At 44.8% G+C, this 18,073-nt stretch overlaps 2 protein-coding genes across 9 annotated transcripts in view; one reads left to right on the forward strand and one right to left on the reverse strand.

Annotated features, from left to right (window-relative positions):
• HMGXB3 (HMG-box containing 3) overlaps window positions 1-10,487 on the reverse strand; it is a 47,338-nt gene extending 36,851 nt beyond the window's left edge. For 2 of the 7 annotated variants that reach the window (XM_047874025.1, XM_047874021.1), the window contains exons 1-4: window positions 7,225-9,989; window positions 6,175-6,349; window positions 2,111-2,608; window positions 967-1,065 (exon numbers count right to left, since the gene is read on the reverse strand). In XM_047874025.1, coding sequence (XP_047729981.1) covers window positions 967-1,065; window positions 2,111-2,608; window positions 6,175-6,349; window positions 7,225-7,361 — 909 coding nt within the window. In that variant the 5' untranslated portion in view covers window positions 7,362-9,989. The other 5 variants (XM_047874010.1, XM_047874018.1, XM_047874015.1 and 2 more) reach the window with 5 other exon arrangements.
• Window positions 10,488-10,609: 122 nt separating this feature from the next.
• TIGD6 (tigger transposable element derived 6) lies at window positions 10,610-17,028 on the forward strand. 2 transcript variants are annotated; one of them, XM_047874070.1, is made up of 2 exons: window positions 10,610-10,719; window positions 13,583-17,028. In XM_047874070.1, exon 2 carries the CDS (start codon window positions 13,666-13,668, stop codon window positions 15,238-15,240), a length of 1,575 nt encoding a protein of 524 aa, XP_047730026.1. In that variant the 5' UTR covers window positions 10,610-10,719; window positions 13,583-13,665; the 3' UTR covers window positions 15,241-17,028. The 2 variants fall into 2 exon arrangements, with proteins under 2 accessions (XP_047730026.1, XP_047730034.1); XM_047874078.1 differs by having other exon boundaries at window positions 10,630-10,719; window positions 13,561-17,028.
• Window positions 17,029-18,073: the final 1,045 nt, after the last annotated feature.

Consider the following 18,073-nt stretch of genomic DNA (forward strand, 5'->3'; position numbering starts at 1 on the left):
GTCCTAGACAGGGTGATAAGAAATAAGGAATCCAGATCAGAAAGGAGGAAATAAAACTGTCCTTATTCACAGACAACATGATCATCTATGTAGAAAATGCAACAGAAACTACAAAAAGGCTACCTGGAAACATGAGTTTAACAAAGTTGCAAAATACAAAAAAAATCAATTATATTATCATATACTAGTAGTGAACAATCAGATACTGAAAACAGTTTTGGGGTGCCTGGGTGGCTCAGTCAGTTAAGTGTCTGACTCTTGATTTTGGCTCAGGTCATGATCTTGCAGTTTTGTGAGCTTGAACCCCACATTGGGCTCTGTGCTGACAGCACAGAGCCTGCTTGGGATTCTCTCTCTCCTTCTCTCTGCTCCTCCCTCACTCTCGCTGTCTCTCTCAAAATAAATAGGTAAACTTAAAAAAAAAAAAGAAAAAAGCTTTGGAATAACATTACAATAGCATAAAAAAACATGAAATATTTAGGGATAAATCTCAGCCCATATGCTGCAGTATGTGATGGAAAATAACATTAACTGAGAATCAAAAGACTAGGGTCCTGGTTCTGGCTTGTTTTGCAGCCCAGTGGTTTTGAATACTTAGGAGAACAAGTCCTTTCTCTTCTCTGGCCCTTTTTTCTAATCGGTACAGTAATAAGATTGAATCAGATCAGTGGCCCCTCAATTTTTCTATATCATGTATGCTTCTGAGAATTTGGAAAGAGGTACTGAACCTATCCTAGGTAAATGCTCTTAAGAAGAAAAGTTCGTATGTAACTTGAGGAGTTTAAGGGTCCTGCAGCACCCCATTCACAGACCCTCCCCATACCCCTCTGCCCAGTAAATACCTGGACCAGATAATTTGAGTTTGCCAGTGGTACTACTGTCTTAACGTTACTAGGACTTTTACAAAACTACCTGGAAGAGAATTCTTACGGAGCCCTAATCTCCATCAGCTCCCCACACACTGACCAGTTTGATGGAGGTGGGGTTCTCCACAACTGAGTAGGCAGGAAGAGGCAACATGATGAATTGCGTGGCTGGCGCAGAGGAGCTACTCTCACTGGGATCCTGTGGGCACACGGAGAGAAGGACGGTTTTACTGAGATGGAATAAAGAACAAACACCCAGGGCCACCCACAACACTGAAAGACTGATCAAGTCCAATAACAACAATGTGCTTGCCCAAAAAAACGAATCTATGATCATCTCAAAACTTTAATTTAGAATAAAGAGAAAACTGTTACTGCAGAGAATGTGCTATCCTCATTTCACAGATGAGAAAACTGAGGTTCTAACAGACTTAGGATTCCTAAAATCACATAAGCACTTAGTGAAAGAATCCAACTCTTCTGACCCTGTCACATGTTCTTAACACCCTATCAATCTGCCTTAAGCAGGCAGGTGGCATGCTTCATTATCATAAATAGCAGGGAGGCAACAAACAAAATGGACTTAGGCCTACCATAGATTCCTCCGCAAGGGGGTACCTGCTCTCCTCTCATACATGTAGGCCATCCTACATTCCTCTCAGCCTAAGCAGAACTCCTACTCTCTAAGGATGCAACACTACCCAGGGTAATAGAGGGGAGCCACGCAGTGGGATCACTGAAGCTGCTCTTTCCCCTCAGCTGGGCATGACACTTATGCCACTGGAGAGACTCCTCTTAACTGTAAGTCCCATCGATCTGGCCTTAAGTAGAGCTTCCTTTTTCCTACACACTCTATGCCCAGGAAGACCATCTGAAAACTCTCCTCAACAGTTCAAGGTACTGTTGTGTTTGCCAAAACAATCTTCAGGGAACATAAAATCCTAACAGCTTGACAGATCCTGGCTTCGATTCATGGATAGCCCATATCATTTAAATGCTGTTAATGTACCTCTGGACTATCTCATGTGAAGAAAACCCTAACTACATTGGGCAAGAGGAGTTGGTAAGAGTGCCTAAGAAACTGAAGAGAACTTTAGAGTAAGCCCGGGGGCAAAAAGGTTCAAGAGGACTGTAGTCCTACTATAAGTCCACACCAGTACTCTTAATTACCACCGCATGGCACTTGCTGCCTTTGGAGGAATTTCAGATAAAGCAATAGAGACATCAATACCAAAGTCACTTACCCTCATGACAGTTACCACTGACATGCTCTCCCCAACCTGGGGGTGGGGCACAGCCAGGCTTCCGGTGGGGAGGTCTGGTGAGCCATTCACTAAGGTCTCTTCAATCACCAGGCTTGTCTGGTACGGTTGGTGGCTCTCTCCTACCTCCAGGGAAGCCTCCTCCAGGAGCACATCCTGGCTGAGGATCTCTGAGGTAGCGATCTCTTGTACAGCACCTGGCTGGGCAAGGGCTCCCACCTCCTCAGCTAGGGCCTCCACAGCCAGGCACTGCTCTGCCATGCCTGCATGGCTGGGCACTGCCTCCGGGGCAGCACTGGACACAAGAGATGGCCCTTTAGGGGATATCTGGTTCTGGGCCACACAAAGCTCTAGCTGAGGGCAGTTCCGATCCTCCTGTAGGCTGCTCTTGGGGATGATGATGTAATCTGAGCGGGGGAGGATCTTGCGGAAACCTGGGATGTCCGGAACCACAGCAGTCAGTGCAGAGAGCTTAGAGTTCTGAGGATGAGTAAGCCAGGAAGGGGAAGACAAGCAGAGATAAATGGCATGAGACCGCATGGACATACATGTATGATGATTTTTTTTCCCCCCTGTAAAAGGGTACCAGAAAGACTCCTCTCTTGACCCCAAGACTTAGTTAGGGTCAGCCTCCGTCAACAGCAATGTCACCCTCATCTGAATCACAGATTCAGATGAAACCCTCATCTGAAGCTACCAATGTAGCTTACTTGCTCAGTCACACAGGAGACAGACAGATAAAATAGATCAGACTCTGAAAGGGCACTGATCTTGGCATTTGCAACTGTGAGCTGGAATCCCAGATCTGCAGAGTTTTGAGCAAATACTTTCCACTTTTTAGGTCTTGCTGCCCCATCTATAAAATGAAGAAGCGGAATTTAGCTATTTATGAGTTCTTCCCAGCTCTGGTACTTTAGGATTCCAAAGTGGCAGAAGATTGAAACATGAGAATGTACAATGTTCAGTAAAATCCCAAAAAGCCTAAAATACAAGTCAACAGGTCAAACTGGAACTCAAGGCAGCAAGCAAGGATTCTGATAACACTGGTTTCTCCCAGACTTACAAAGATGAACCGATCACATCATGAGACAAAGTGTGTGTGGATGGGGATATCTGACAAGGACCTGAATATACTGGTGGGGGTGGGGGAGTGGGCCAGATAGAAATATGAACACTGACTAGGATCTTAAAGTTTAGAAAACACTTTCCCGACCTTAAAAACAACACTATCAAGTTGGGTACTATTATTATTCCTACCAAAACTTAGGGAGGTAAATTTTCTTAAAATACAAAATTAGAAAGTAATAAAGCTAGGACTCTAAGCCAGCTCTTCTAAGGAGCAAGGAAACCAGGTATTAAAAGCACAACCCTTCATGGCTAATTGGTACCCAAGAAAAAGGTGCTTTTGTTTTCTTTTTTCAAATTAAACTGAAAGTTACCCAATAAGTAAAACAGAAAAGTTCAAAGTCAACAGTTAAGTGAGAACTGAAATTAAATGGAAATAATTTCAGATGCATCTTTTAAAAGGAACACTAAGTCCATTACAAAAGGATCCTTAAATAAATCAAAAGCAAGAAGTCGATGAGACTACTTAAGGTACAAAGGAAGCACTCAGAGATGAAAGTTAAAAGAAGCACTCAGATGAAACATAAAAGCAGACAGGCCAAATCCTTTATGGAGCCTTTACTGGAGAGATAATGGAGAAATGACATTCTCAAGTCACCCTTTGAAGCAGACAGGTCAGGAGAACAAGATTAAGTGGTAGCAAATGCAAAGAATGATCTGGACTTAATCAACAAATCCGAGCACAGAGAAACCAGGCCGGCCTGAATGACGCTGGAACCACGGGTCTTGCCACTTGGCAATACACAGGAAGGGCTGCCGAGACGACGAGCTGCCACAAAGTCTCTGACAGGCTTTCAAAGTATGCAGGCAGGAGGGTCTCACCTTCACACCAGGCAACATGGGAGAGTTCAAACACAGCACCTAAAGCCTTCCCCAGTCTTGGCACGTTCAGATGCTCATGAAATACCACCTTTTCTTATTATGTGGCCACTGGACACTTAACCTAGTAAAGAGTGATATTTATTGACCAAGGCAGTGTGTGCCAAGGACTCAGCTAGATGCTTTATGTTATCTATTTTAAACACTGTCAGCAGTTACTATTACTCCCCACTTTATAAATGAGGAAACTAAGACTCAAAGATTAAGTGATTCTTCCAAGGTCACAGCTAGTTAATATCAGAGATAATCTATTCATGTTCTTGGCAGTAGTGGCAGAGATGACGGTAAATATATAAAATCCCATGTGGATACTGCAGATGATTTACTTAAAAAAAAAAAATTTAAAGTCTTAATAAGGACAAGGGGTGCCTGGATGGCTCAGTCCAACTCGATTTCAGCTCAGGTCATGATCTCACAGTTTGTGAGTTTGAGCTCCACGTTGGGCTCTGCCCTGACAGTGCAGAACCTGCTTCGGATTCTCTGTCTCCTTCTCTCTGTGGCTCTGCCCTGCTCGCTCTCCATCTCTCTCTCTCTCAAAATAAATAAACAAACATTCAAAAACAAAATTTTTTTTAAAGTCTTAATAAGGACCTATATTACTGTCTACCTTTAAATGCTATTATCACTCTGGGAATAGGGAAAATTTTCTCGTATCAGGGCAAAAGGTTGCTGAATTTATAATGGGGAAACCACAGGGGTATATGCACTTAATTCCTAAATTCCACTTTCCATCTCCAACAGGAATTGTCTCCCAGATCATTTATAAACAAATCATCTAAAGGAGGGGATACAAAGTGGTATCTCCAAGACCGTAGACAGCACAAAACTCTTCCAGAAGAAGAATGCCAAGCCAATAAGGACAATATAATCTAAATGGCATTGGCAGACGGCTCCACTAAGGGAAAACACAACCTCTTCTGCTGTAACACAGTTGTTGCATTCCTGAAGAACCTTTGCTCTATATTACTGAAATAGAAAGCAGAAACAATGTTTCAACTGAAAAAAAGAGTTAAGGTTAACCCTGCAGTAACAAGGATATTTTTCCTGCAGGAATTTGTTAAAAACAAACAGAACAGAACAAAAAACAGCCCTGGGGCACCCGGATGGCTCAGTTGGTTGAACATCCAGACTCTAATTTTGGCGTAGGTCATGGGATCAAGCCCCACATTGGGCTCCACACTGAGCATGGAGCTTGCTTAAGATTTTCGCTTTTCTTTTCTTTTGAGCCTGCTTAAGATTTTCTCTTTCCTTTCTTTCTTTCTCCCTTTGCCCCTCTCACCTACTCGTGCTCTCTAGCTCTTTCTCTTAAAAAAGAGTAAAAACAAACAAAAATAAGCCAGCCCTATTAATAGTTGCCAGTGTGTTTTGTTACTATGAACTAGAAATACACAATGGCTGACAGGCACAAACTGGAAGGCACTCTAGAGTATTCTTTAATTCAAGCCTCAGTCTCCTCCATCATCTTCAGCTTTAACCTTGCATTTCTGCTTCTGGCACAGTGCACAACCACCAGCGGGTAACAGAAGAATGTGACATTATACAAAGCAGCTATATCTACTTCTAAACTCTGCAAGCCCAACTGCTGATTATGTTATAACTGATAGCAACCAGCACGACACATATTCATTACGTTCAATGAGTAACATGAACACTGTGCAGGAGAAATGCCTATATAAGCTACTACATGAAGACAAAACTTGGGGCACCCGGGTGGCTCAGTCGGTTAAGCATCCAACTCTTGGTTTCAGCTCAGGTCTTGATCTCACTGTTCATGGGACTGAGCCCTGTGCTGAGCTCTGCACTGACAGCACAAAGTCTGCTTGGGATTCATTCCGCACCCCCCCCCCCCAGCCCCTCCCTTGCACGTGCATGCTCTCTCTCTCAAAATAAATGAATAGACCTTAAAAAAGAAAAACTAAAAAAAGCTAAAACGGACTCAAAGTTTTCCCAAGAAAAGGAAACAAGAGAATAGGAGGCTGGTCTTCCCAAGCCCTTCACCATTGCCCCAGTGGAGAAATTAGTTGGAAAACAAAATTACTTACAGGATCCAAACCTTCTTTCTCTAGTTTGGCTTTCTCCAGATAATAACTCCTCTCAGCCACACTCAGGAGCCTCCAACTTTCACTAATCTTCTTATTGATCTCGGATTGAGGGAGGTGGGGGAGCTCCTGCTGCACTTTCAAGTAGATGTCGTAATAGTAGAGAAGGTAAGCCGACCTAAAGGAAGCAGTGACTTCTTCAGATTTTCCCTCATTCAACCAGTAAATACTGCAGTGTTAGGGTTTGACAGTAAGGAGGCAAAAACCTAGCTTTTTATTTCAAAGGATTTAACCAAACAGGGACTGAAGCAAACAAACATTTAAATAACAGCCCCAGATGGTGTACAGGTTTCTCCCTCCAGAAAGCTGGAAGCAGAAGCTTGTCTGATTCACTTTTCAATGGACCGCATTTTCTACAGGAATGACTGGCTTTAAAGGCCAGTATGAGCAAAGATATACAAGTGCCCTGTCACTCCTCTCTCAGGGAAAGGTTACTTAGGGGGCTGATCGCAATCTGGTTATCACTCACATGCTTTACTCCTCTACACAGCCTCTGGCCATCTCACTGGTGAACAGCACCTCCCCAGAGTTGAGAAAGGGAAGTAAATGAACTACCAAAGTAACCTGAAACTGGTAACTTCAGCAAGAAGTTTGGAGTGTTTAGTTAAGAGGGAGATTAGAGCTACAGTATGGATAGTCTTTATAGACATCGCTGATACTGTTTATGATTCTGTATTTTTATTAATGCCCCATTTTAAATGCTTCAGTATCGACAATGACAATAATAAATAACACAGTTCATTTGTACATAGCTTCCACCATTTGTATAGTACAATTTCCAGTGACAGGAAAACATGATCATAATCTGGCCAGGAATGGCAATTGCTGGTATCACTTCCTACTTCCCATCCCCTTCTCCCCACAACACCACACCCGTTCAATAACAGACATGGCACTCTCAAAGAATCTGGACACAGCCCAAGGTCTTCCTCAACACAGTTTTCCAAGCAGCTTGTGTTTATAAATGTCAGCTACCTAAACGTGTTGGCTAACCTGGGTTTCTTGGCCTTTTCTCCATGTATTTTATACTTTTTCTTCTTCTTGGGTGGCCCAGGAGAGGTATAACAGTAGGCTTCCTCAATTTCCTCCATCACGACAGTTACCTCAGTACCATCATATGATGCATCCATGGCTAGAGCAAAGGCAAACACAAACAAGTTTCAAGAATCTATCCTAAAAAGGACAGCAGGCACTTGATCCAGTGATCCCCTATCTCTGCCAGGCCTTAAGGTTCAGTCATTTCCCAAACTCAGCAGATCCTAGGAAGCACTGGGAGGAGGAGGGGGGGCGGGCGGAGTACTTAACAAACATACAGATTCCAGGGTTCCACCTCAGCTTTTCAGAATCCGAAATCTCCAAGAGGGTATGGAAATCTGCATGCTTAACAAGTGTCCCAGGTGATTCCTTTGACTAGGCAAATTTAGGATCACTAGCTTAGACAGCCCATTTGCTTATAATCATTCATGGGACGTAATAATTCTTCAACTCAAAGAATAGCCCCCACATTATAAGAATTCCATATGGTAACAGGTAAAAAGAATACTTAGCCAGGAGTCAGAAGTTCTGGACCCTCTCTCATGTTTCATTACCTTAAGCAAACTGCTTCAATGATTCATTCAGACACGCAGTAAGTGGCTGTATGTAATAGATTTCTTTACACTCTGCCAGCTTGTGTGACTTTGAGCAGGTAGGTCCTTCAGCTAGTTCAGGTTCGAGTCTTTCACATATAAAAAGAAAGATGTCTCATCCACCTTTGCTATAGATTTACAGTGATAAGGCTCAAAGGATACCATAGAAGTAAGTCTATTTGAGAATAGTCAAGTGCTACACAAAATAAAGGGTTCATTAGTAAAGATTAATAATCTGTGGTTTCATGACATGCCTAAGGCCACCACACCCAAATAGGGACTTAACAGATTTTTTTTTTTAATTGAAAAAGCCAACTCTCCGAGCCTTCTTTCATTATACTACACCGCTCCCCATCTCCACTGGCAATCCTCTAAACCAGCACTGTTCAGTACACTTTCTGCAAATGATGGGAATGTTCTGTATCTGTGCTCTCCAATACGGCTACTAAGCACCTGAAATATGACTAGTATGATTGAGGAACCAAATTAATTTGGTTTTGTTTAACTGTAATGAATTGAAATTAGCCACATATATGGCTAGAGTATTGGACAGCTTAGGTTTAAACGGCAATCTGACAGACCAACATTACTGTCCGGCCTAAGAAACAGAAAATCTATGAACAGATTTTGCTAGAAAAAGAAAGGCACAAAAAAACCTGAATGACGAGTTCAAGAAGAGCTAGTATATTTGTGGCCACAAGAGCTAGTATATCTGTGGCTACGTTCTTAGTAGGAGTTTTACCCAAAAGACTCCATCCTTAGAGGGAGAAAGGTTTCCAGAAACCACTTCAATTTTATGAGACAGAAATGATACACTGTTGTTGCTCCTGAAAATCTGTCAGAAGAGAACTTAGGTTTCTGGGAGGAGGGAGTCAGAGCAGAAAACACAGGAGACATCTGTGTATTACAAAGCCCACTCACATCTCATTTAAACCTCACTCAGCAAATGACGAGGTTACCTGGTTAAGGTATAACGAGAAAAAGAGCACTGCATGTTGAGCAGCGCACGAAGACCTGGCTTCAAGGCTCAACTCTAACCATGTGATCTCAGACAAGTCGATACTCCACCCCGAATTTCAGTTGTTCCTTATGTGCGATGAAAAAGCTGAAACAGGTAAGCTGCTAAATTTGGGGAAGGCAAGAATACCTTTGAGAATGCTATGAAAGCTAAAAACCCTCCCCTAGAAAATGCAGACAAACAATGTGTCACCTATAACTTTAAAGACACCCCCAGTCAAAAACACATTATTCCCAAGGTTCTTTCTCATTCTGTGTCACTTTAATGATTTCCCTTCCCATTAAAACAAATAAACCCTGCATTCTGTCACAGTGCAACCCAGGAAGAGAATATAACCCACAACTTGGTTGGGTAAGTTAACAGACCAGTGCCTTCACAGGGTAAGGGTAGCTAGAATTCAAATCAAGGCTATGTAGGTACTGTCCTTTTTTTGCCCTTCATCAATTGACTTTTCAGCCCTTGAGAGTCTTGCAAAGAAAAGCAGTAACTGCAGGAAAGCATCTGTAGAGAATGCCATATAAGGTTTTAGCACCCAGAGCAAAAACAATTTAGGAAACAGAGTCATTACAACCACCTTGGGGTGGGGGCAGGAATAGATTGCCCTGGGTTTTTGCTTGTTTGACTACCCCATTTTAACCTGGGTCTAAGATGATTTTCAGACCCTAGGCCTCAATACACCAGTGCAAAAAAAGGCAGGATAATATAAAGGTTAAAACCAAGGGCTCTAGAAGGCAAAAGATCAGGATTCTAAGTTACCCATTTTAACGGCATCCACACAGAGCTCTATGACCTTGAGAAACCTACTTACTCTCTCAGCCTCACTGTTCTCATCTGTAAAACAGGATTAAGGGCAATACGTGAAATCTGAGACACTTTGTTCTTTCAGATGCTCCTCATAACCTCACGAGATGGCCTTTGACGGTTCGACTAGGGGCCATGGCTTGCCTTTGAGCTAGTTCTTTCCCCTCTCGGGGTCTCAGACGTCCCTTCCGAATGCGGAAGAACACTAAGGCTTACTGCACCTATTCTGTGGAAGTGGCAACAGGGCTCCGAGAGCCGCAGGACCCGACTCGAGGTGGCCCAGCGGGTCGGTGGCACAGTGCAGCGAGGTGCCCGAGGGCGGGACTTACCCGGAGGAGCGTGCACGCCGCGCGGCTCACATTCCCGGAGGCGTCCGGCCCGAGGGCTCGACGAGGGGGCTGGCCGGCGCACTCGCGCTCCCCGCTGTCGGCGAGAAGCGGCTCCAGTCGTGACAGCGGCAACAAGGAAGTGGAGGCGAGGGCTCGCGCGCGCATCCCGGGGGCTGGAGGAGCCCCGGCCCCGCGGCCCCGCCCGGCGACACACGGCGCGGAGTCGCGACAGCTCCTCTCGCTCCCCCTCCTCGGAGTCGCGATATGAGGTCGTGGAAGGCGGGTACGGGAGCACAGGTTCGCTCCGCAGGCTCTTCACCGACGCCTGCCGAGGGCCCCGGGGGTCAAGCCCCGGGGAACCCGAGGAAGACAGCAGGGACGCGGGCGTCGCCGCAGCACCGGTTCCGCGGCGGCGGCGGCAGCAGCGGCAGCAGCACACCTCGGATCGCCAGGGAGACCCTTCCCGGCGGCCCTCGCGGCGCGCCGGAAGCGGCCACCTGCGCGTGACTGCGTGCGATCCTTTGCGCAAGCGCAACAGTCCAGCCCTAGTCGAGAGGCGGGCCCATAGGAACTCCTTAGATGCTTAGAGGGGGCTTGGTAAGGCGGACGGACTGCTTCCGGCTAGAAGTTCCGGGAGGAGGAGGAAGCTGCGGCCGCCCGCGGTGGGACGCCGGGGCCGCTTAGCCCTCGGGCGTTGCCGTAGGGTGCTCAGGTAACTGGGGCGGGGCTGTGCCGAGCGTGAGAGGTCGAGGCCACGCCTCACCTCTCAAAGCCACGTCGGGCCCTCCGGAGCCCCAGCACCTCCCTTTCAGCACGGTGTTCAAGGCCTGACCCCAGCCTTGCCCAGTCTGTCCCTGCTTTTTCAGGATAGGATGCTTACTTGTTAGTGCCGCATCAAGCTGTCCTTCTCACCCGGGTGATCTGCCCCCAATCCGTCCTTCTGCCCCACACACAGTTATGATAGTGAATTCCTGAAGTGAAACCTAGCCGAATGACCCAAGTGGAGACGGTCTGGAATCAGACAAGAATGGTATACTACTTTCCCGCCAGTGTCACAGAATGTTCCACATTTGTACAAGTCCCTGCACGACCCTCACTGTCTTGCAAATGTATTTCCAATCTGCATACTTTTCTCCATGTACCACTGTCACCAACATCCTGGTCACCATTGTTTCCTCCTGGACTGATGCAGTCTCTTCGCACCTCCTCTCCTGTAGCTCTGCCATCTGCTCTCCACACAACAGGCGGAGTGATCTTTTTGCACTGTTAAGTCTGATTCGGTCACTTTCTGCTTAAGATCACTTAGTGTCTTTTCATTCACTTAGAATAAAATTCACACTTAGCTTGACCTACGAGACTTTGGCTTGGCTCTTGCTTCATTCTCTTTCCGTGTCTCCTCTCGATACTGGTAGTTCCCAGAACAGGGTATGTAGCACTCTGTAAGTGTTCAGAACACTGACTTCGTGCTGAGTCTCCCAGGAGTTGAATCCCAGTCCTGTCGTGTGTAAGCTGTGTAAAGCATGCAAAGTAACAAGTTACGTTTATGAAGTAGATCGTCAGTAATTGGTTTCCATCTCCTCGGTAATCAGTTCTCATCTCAGTAAATGGTACCACCATCCATGGGATTGCTCAGTGCTCCAGCCAGAAATCTGGGAGTTACCTTTTGACTCCCCCTGCACCTCACATGCAGTCCATCAGCAAGATCTACAAAAACATAGACCCAAACTGACTATTTCTCACCATATCCACTATTCCTGTAATCCCAGTCACCATTCTCTCACTTTGGGACTCACACAGCAGCCTCCTAACTAGTCTCCCCTGCCTTTTCTCTGACCCCCTTCAGTTCCATTCTTTACCTAACAGTCATCTTTCTCCTCACTTAAAATCCTTCAGTAGCTTCCCTTTACATTCAAATTAACATATCCCAACCGTCTATGGCCTATTAGACTAGCTTGCTTTCATCTTCAGAGTTAGGGCCACCTCTTGGGGAAATGATTTTAACCATCAGGTTCTCCACTTTGCAACCAAAGGACTCTCTAAAGCGCAAATCTGGGGCACCTGGGTGGCTCAGCCGGTTAAGCGTCTGACTCTTGATTTTGGCTCAGGTCATGATCTCACAGTTTGTGGGATCAAGCCTTGCGTAGGGCTCTGTGCTGACAGCATGGAGCCTGCTTGGGATTCTCTCTCTCTCTCTCTCTCTCTCTCTCTCTCTCTTTCTGCCATCCCCCGCTCACACTGGCTCTCTCTCTAAAAATAAATAAACATTTAAAAAATGCAAATATGATCATGTCATTCAAATAAACAGACCTCTCTGGCCTCTTATTGTCCCAGGATCAAGCTAGAATTTCTATGATTTGGCTCTTGCTTTCTTCTCCAGAGACTTTTTTTCCTGACCATGCCATCTTGTTTTATATAGTACTTCATTGCCTTTACACCCATTTCCTTCTATTTCATGAATTCCTAGTTGTTTATACTTTCAGACCCAACATCAGTGGTTTCCTCTTTGAAGTGCACTGCCCATGCCCCACCCAGTTGATCATCCCCACTTCTGTGTTCTAGCTCATAGTACTCTGTAACCTCTTTTATAGTTTTCCATACACTGTAGTGCTTGTCTTCTCTGAGTCCCTGATGCGCTCCTCAATGGTGAGCACTATGTTCCATCCATCTCTGTATGGCTGGCATCGAGCACAGTGCTTAGCACGTAGAGGATGCCAAGAATGAATAGATAAGTGTGGAGGTGGTGATAGAAGTCAGCGCTTGGAAAGTTGCAGTCACAGTAGAAGGTCACAGCCCCCTGTCTTGTGAGGCCTCTCATGATAAACTGTCTGCACAGGCAATTAGCAAAACTGCTACTGCCTGATCATGTTTATTTTTTTCATAGCCATATCACACTCTATCATTCTCTTATTTATCTGTTCAGTTACTGTTGATCTTCCTCCACCATACTGTATATTCCATAAGGGCGGGGACCTTGACTGTGTTGTTCTTCCCGATATCCTTGCCACTTGGCACCGATAAATATTCACTAAATGAATGTGTGGCTACCACAAACATCCTCACAGTGAAAATCCTTCCAAGCCAAACAGGGGTAGAGCTTTGAAGATCTCATTTTGTTGGCATTTCAAGCAGGACTATGGAGTAGAAGAAATGCCACGAATTCGGAATCAAGAAATCTGAGCTGTATGAACTTGGGTAGGCCCTTCTCTTGGCCTTAGTTTCTGTTTTTAAAATGAGTCAGAAAATAATCCGTTGAATTTATACGGCACACTGCTATTTGCAAACCTCTTCACCGTCTATTATTTCAATCTACTCTCATATCAGAGCAGACATTATTATTTCTACAGAAGCTCGGAAAGTGTAAGTGAACTAGATCCTCTGTAAGATCTCTTCTATTTCAAACACGCTACGAGTCTAAATAAGTAATCCCTACCAAAAGCAGTAGTATGAATCCCGTTTTCTCTTGATTTGGGCCTTATGTTATCATTTCCTAGTAGGATTTTGAAAAATCTGACCCATCGTTTAGGGGCAATCTGTGATCTTTGGTTCCCGACAGGTCCTCCATTTTGTCTCCTCAGCTTTCTACACTTGTGAGAATACAAGCCAGGAGGAGGGACACACACAGCCCTGGTAATCGTGGCCCGGCCCTCATTCTGCGGACATGGCAAACAAGGGGAACAAGAAACGTCGGCAGTTCTCCCTGGAGGAGAAAATGAAAGTCGTGGAAGCTGTAGACTCGGGAAAGAGGAAAGGCGACGTGGCAAAAGAATTCGGTATCACTCCTTCCACCTTGTCTACATTCTTAAAGGACCGCGCCAAGTTTGAAGAGAAGGTCCGGGAGGCATCCGTAGGACCCCAGCGGAAAAGGATGAGAAACGCTCTCTATGACGACATCGATAAGGCTGTTTTTGCTTGGTTTCGAGAAATCCATGCCAAAAACATTCTTGTGACTGGTTCTGTCATTCGGAAAAAAGCACTAAACTTGGCCAACATGCTTGGCTATGACAACTTTCAAGCAAGTGTGGGCTGGCTGAACAGATTTAGGGATCGCCACGGAATTGCTTTGAAAGCAGTCTGTAGAGAGGATAGTGACAGATTAATGAATGGTCTAGGAATAGATAAGGTTAATGAGTGGCATGCAGGGGAAATTATAAAACTGATTGCTGACTACAGCCCAGATGATATCTTTAATGCTGACGAGACAGGAGTGTTTTTCCAGTTGCTTCCCCAGCACACGCTTGCTGCTAAAGGGGACCATTGTAGAGGGGGCAAGAAAGCAAAGCAGCGGTTGACAGCACTCTTTTGTTGCAATGCTTCGGGGACTGAAAAAATGAAACCATTGATTGTTGGTAGGTCAGCCAACCCACGCTGTCTCAAGAATGTCCATTCCCTCCCTTGTGATTACCGAGCCAACCGGTGGGCATGGATGACGCAGGACCTGTTTAACGAGTGGCTGATGCAAGTGGATGCCAGGATGAAGCGGGCAGAACGCCGCATCCTCCTGCTGATTGACAACTGCTCGGCTCACAATATGCTGCCACGCTTGGAAAGGATTCAGGTGGGGTACCTGCCCTCCAACTGTACTGCCGTTCTGCAGCCCCTGAATCTTGGCATAATTCACACCATGAAAGTGCTATATAGAAGCCACCTCCTGAAACAGATCCTCCTCAAGCGCCACAACAGTGAGGATCAAGAAAAAGTGGACATGAGGCAGGCCATTGACATGATCGCTGCAGCATGGTGGTCAGTCAAGCAGTCCACGGTGGTGAGATGCTGGCAGAAGGCGGGCATCATCCCTATGGAACTGACAGATTCCGGCCCAGAAGCAGCAGCCAGTGAACCAGAGATAGCCACTGAAGAGTTGTGGCACTCCGTGGCTATTGCCACCTGTGTCCCAAATGAAATAAATTTCCAGGACTTTGTCACTGCAGATGATGACCTTATCATCTCTCAAGATCTGATGGACACAGAGGTCATCCAGGGCACGGAGGCTGGTGAAAATACAGATGAAGCTGGAAGTGAGGATGAGGGAGAGGCATCTTCACCACAGCAGCCAAAAATCACCATCACAGAGGCCATCTCAAGTGTACAGAAACTCAGACAGTTCCTTTCCACTTGTGCAGGTGTTCCTGATGCCGTTTTTGGACAACTAAATGGCATAGATGAATATTTAATGAGAAAAGTGACACAAACTCTTGTTGACTCCAAACTTACAGATTTTCTCCAAACAAAATAATGTAGGAATTAACTGTCCCTTTTAATTTAGAAAATGTAGTTTACAAGAATAAAGTGAGTTTTGGTTTTTTTTTAAAGATAGGATACGGAACTTAAATTTTAAGATTTTGATGACAACGTTCCAGTCCTCTGAAATAATCAGGAAACTTCCTTGAATGGTATTTGGAAATGAAATTTGACTACTATGTGTGTTATCTTTTGATTCATCAGATGGTTCCCCAAGTTGTCTGCACCTTAGGGTCTCTTGAGGATCTTCAAAGAAATTTGCAAAGCCCAGGCCTTATCCCAAACCAATTAAATCACAATCACTGGTGGTGGGTCACAGGCATTAGTTTGTGGAGCTCCCCAGGTAATTCCGATGTGCAGAAAAGATTATTGGATTGGCCACAGGAAAGTCAAACACGCTGTGGGGCTAGAGCCAACCTTTTCCCAGTAAGTCTAGCTCAGTGTTTTCCAAATGCTAGCTCCCTTTAGAATCACGTGGAAGGCTTGCTAAAACCCAGATTGCTGGGTTCCACCTCCATATTTTCTGATTCAGTGGGTCTTAGGTGGGGCCCCCAAATTTGCAATCCTAACAAGTTCCTAGGTTATGCTGATATTGATGTGGTCCAGGATCCATACTTTGAGAACCACTGGTTTAGCTGGATTCTAGTACTTCTCTTTTCGTCTGGCCATCTGAAAACTCCCACTCACTAACTAGCAAAAAAGAAAAAAAAGAAAAGCCTTAGCTGTTCTTATTCCAGATCTGTTGACTCCTTTCTGCTGATTTGGTAATCTACAACCTTCCTAGCTTTTCTCCTATATGCCCCACAAGTTAGCCAGGTATTCAGTAGAGGTACATCTGTCTGTGCCCAAAGAATTAACAGGAGTCACCTAGCATATTGACACATCTTGTAATACTTGAGGCTTATTGCTTATAGGGAGCTGGGGCACAGGGGAATACGAGGTGCATTAAAGAGGAGATACGATACAAAGCAGGAGGCATGGTATAATATCAGAAAATCCTGCTAATCAGGATCACGGGAGAGAACATACGGCCCAGTGTACCTCTCACTTTCCAGACAAAGTGAGAGGGAAGTTTGTGGGAGCGAGAACATGTGTGACAGGGTTTGGCTCATCCTCTATTTGGATCATTTGCACTGTTCTCCACACCTGTGGATAATCCAGCCTGGACTTTATGATTAAGATGAAGGCACACTATGTTTACCTTTACTGAAATTACTTCACTTTTATGCCTTTATGTTTGTTCTTCAGAGATATCTGCTAGAGCTGAGTTGATTTTAAGTGATTTAGGACTGTATAAACTTATGACCACATTTATAATATTAAAGTTGCTTTCCCATAAAGGAGGATATTATTAATATCCTTGATACCCTTTATAACCCTGGTATCTATTCCTAATATGTGAGACATCTGTTTCATTTTTAGAAGGTATGTACAATACCTGTCAGTGTTGTCGGGTAGATTCCCCCCCGTGCCCACCCCCTCCCCCGGCCTACACACACAGCTTAATTTTGTGGTTACTTCAAAAACCCATGGCAATTCAGTAATTTTTATTTCTGTAGTCATTTTAATCGAAACACACATAAAGCAGATTAATTATAGAAAGTATTGCTTCCATGTTGAACAAAACAACAACAATCACAAAAAAAAATGCTTAAATGGATTTTTAAAACCTGGTTTTGGATATTTTTCTTCTCAACAAACTAGTATAATTAAAAGTACTATACATAATTTAAAATTTTTTTTTAATGTTTATTTATTTTTGAGAAAGACAGAGAGTGTGAATGGGGAAGCGGCAGAAAGAAAGGGAGACAGAATCTGGAGCAGGCTCTAGGCTCCGAGCTGTCAGCACAGAGCCTGTTGCGGGGCTTGAACTCACAAACTGTGAAATCATGACCTGAGCCGAAGTTGGACGCTTAACCAACTGAACCACCCAGGTGCCCCGTTATTTAAAATTTTTTTAAAGTTTATTTATTTTTAGAGACAGAGGGAGAGAGAATCCCATGCAGGTCCATGCTGTCAGAACAGAGCCTGACATGGGGCTCAGTCACATGAACCACGAGATCATGACCTGAGCCAAGACCAGGAGTTGGACGCTTAACCAACTGAACCATCCAGGCGCCCCAAAAGCACTATACATCTTTTTAAATCCTTAATACTTAGGAGAGGAAAACAGTGCCCTCTGGCTGAGTCTTGGGGTTCCATCTCACTGTCAGCACCTTACCTGTGGTCACCATTTTGTGTCAGGGTTACTGACATGATTTTGAGTTTCTTCCCTCACGTTTCTTCTCCTGAAGTCCACTTTGCACATGTCAGATCTATTGACATCATGCGATGGCCCCTGCCCACGTGTCTTTGGTGTCTCCTAAATGCCTTAAAAAAAAAAAAAAAAAAAAAAGACTAGATCATTCAGTTGAGTTTTAGCACCCTCTAGAGTTAGCTACAACCTACGTTTCTAGCTTGCTTGTTCCCTACAATTCAGTGTATGTGCTGCTCCTGGATAGGCCGTTTTCTTCCACTCCAACCCCATGTCTGCTGGTGTGCCTTTACCTGAATGTCTTGCCCTGCTCCCTAGGTAGGCCCTGAACATAAGGCCCTTCAAGAACTAACTGGAGTCCTCTTTCTCCCAGCCTTTCTTGAGGAATTAAGCACCCTTCTGTCTCTCAGGTCCTTGGCAATTTTTGTCTCTACCACTCAAACACTTAAATGTTTATCAATGTTCTGTGGCTCTTTGACTAGACTGTAAGCTCCATGGGAGCAGGGACCCTTGTAACCTTAATGGTGCCTAGCACTGTGCTGGGCATTCATAGGCACTTCAATAAACATTTGTG

Source organism: Prionailurus viverrinus, chromosome A1 (assembly GCF_022837055.1).
Source record: "Prionailurus viverrinus isolate Anna chromosome A1, UM_Priviv_1.0, whole genome shotgun sequence".
NCBI lineage: Eukaryota > Metazoa > Chordata > Mammalia > Carnivora > Felidae > Prionailurus > Prionailurus viverrinus.

What these genes read in the sequence shown, in the direction of transcription:
- TIGD6 (XM_047874070.1), top strand. Translation starts at nt 13,666, where the DNA reads ATGGCAAACAAGGGGAACAAGAAACGTCGGCAGTTCTCCCTGGAGGAG.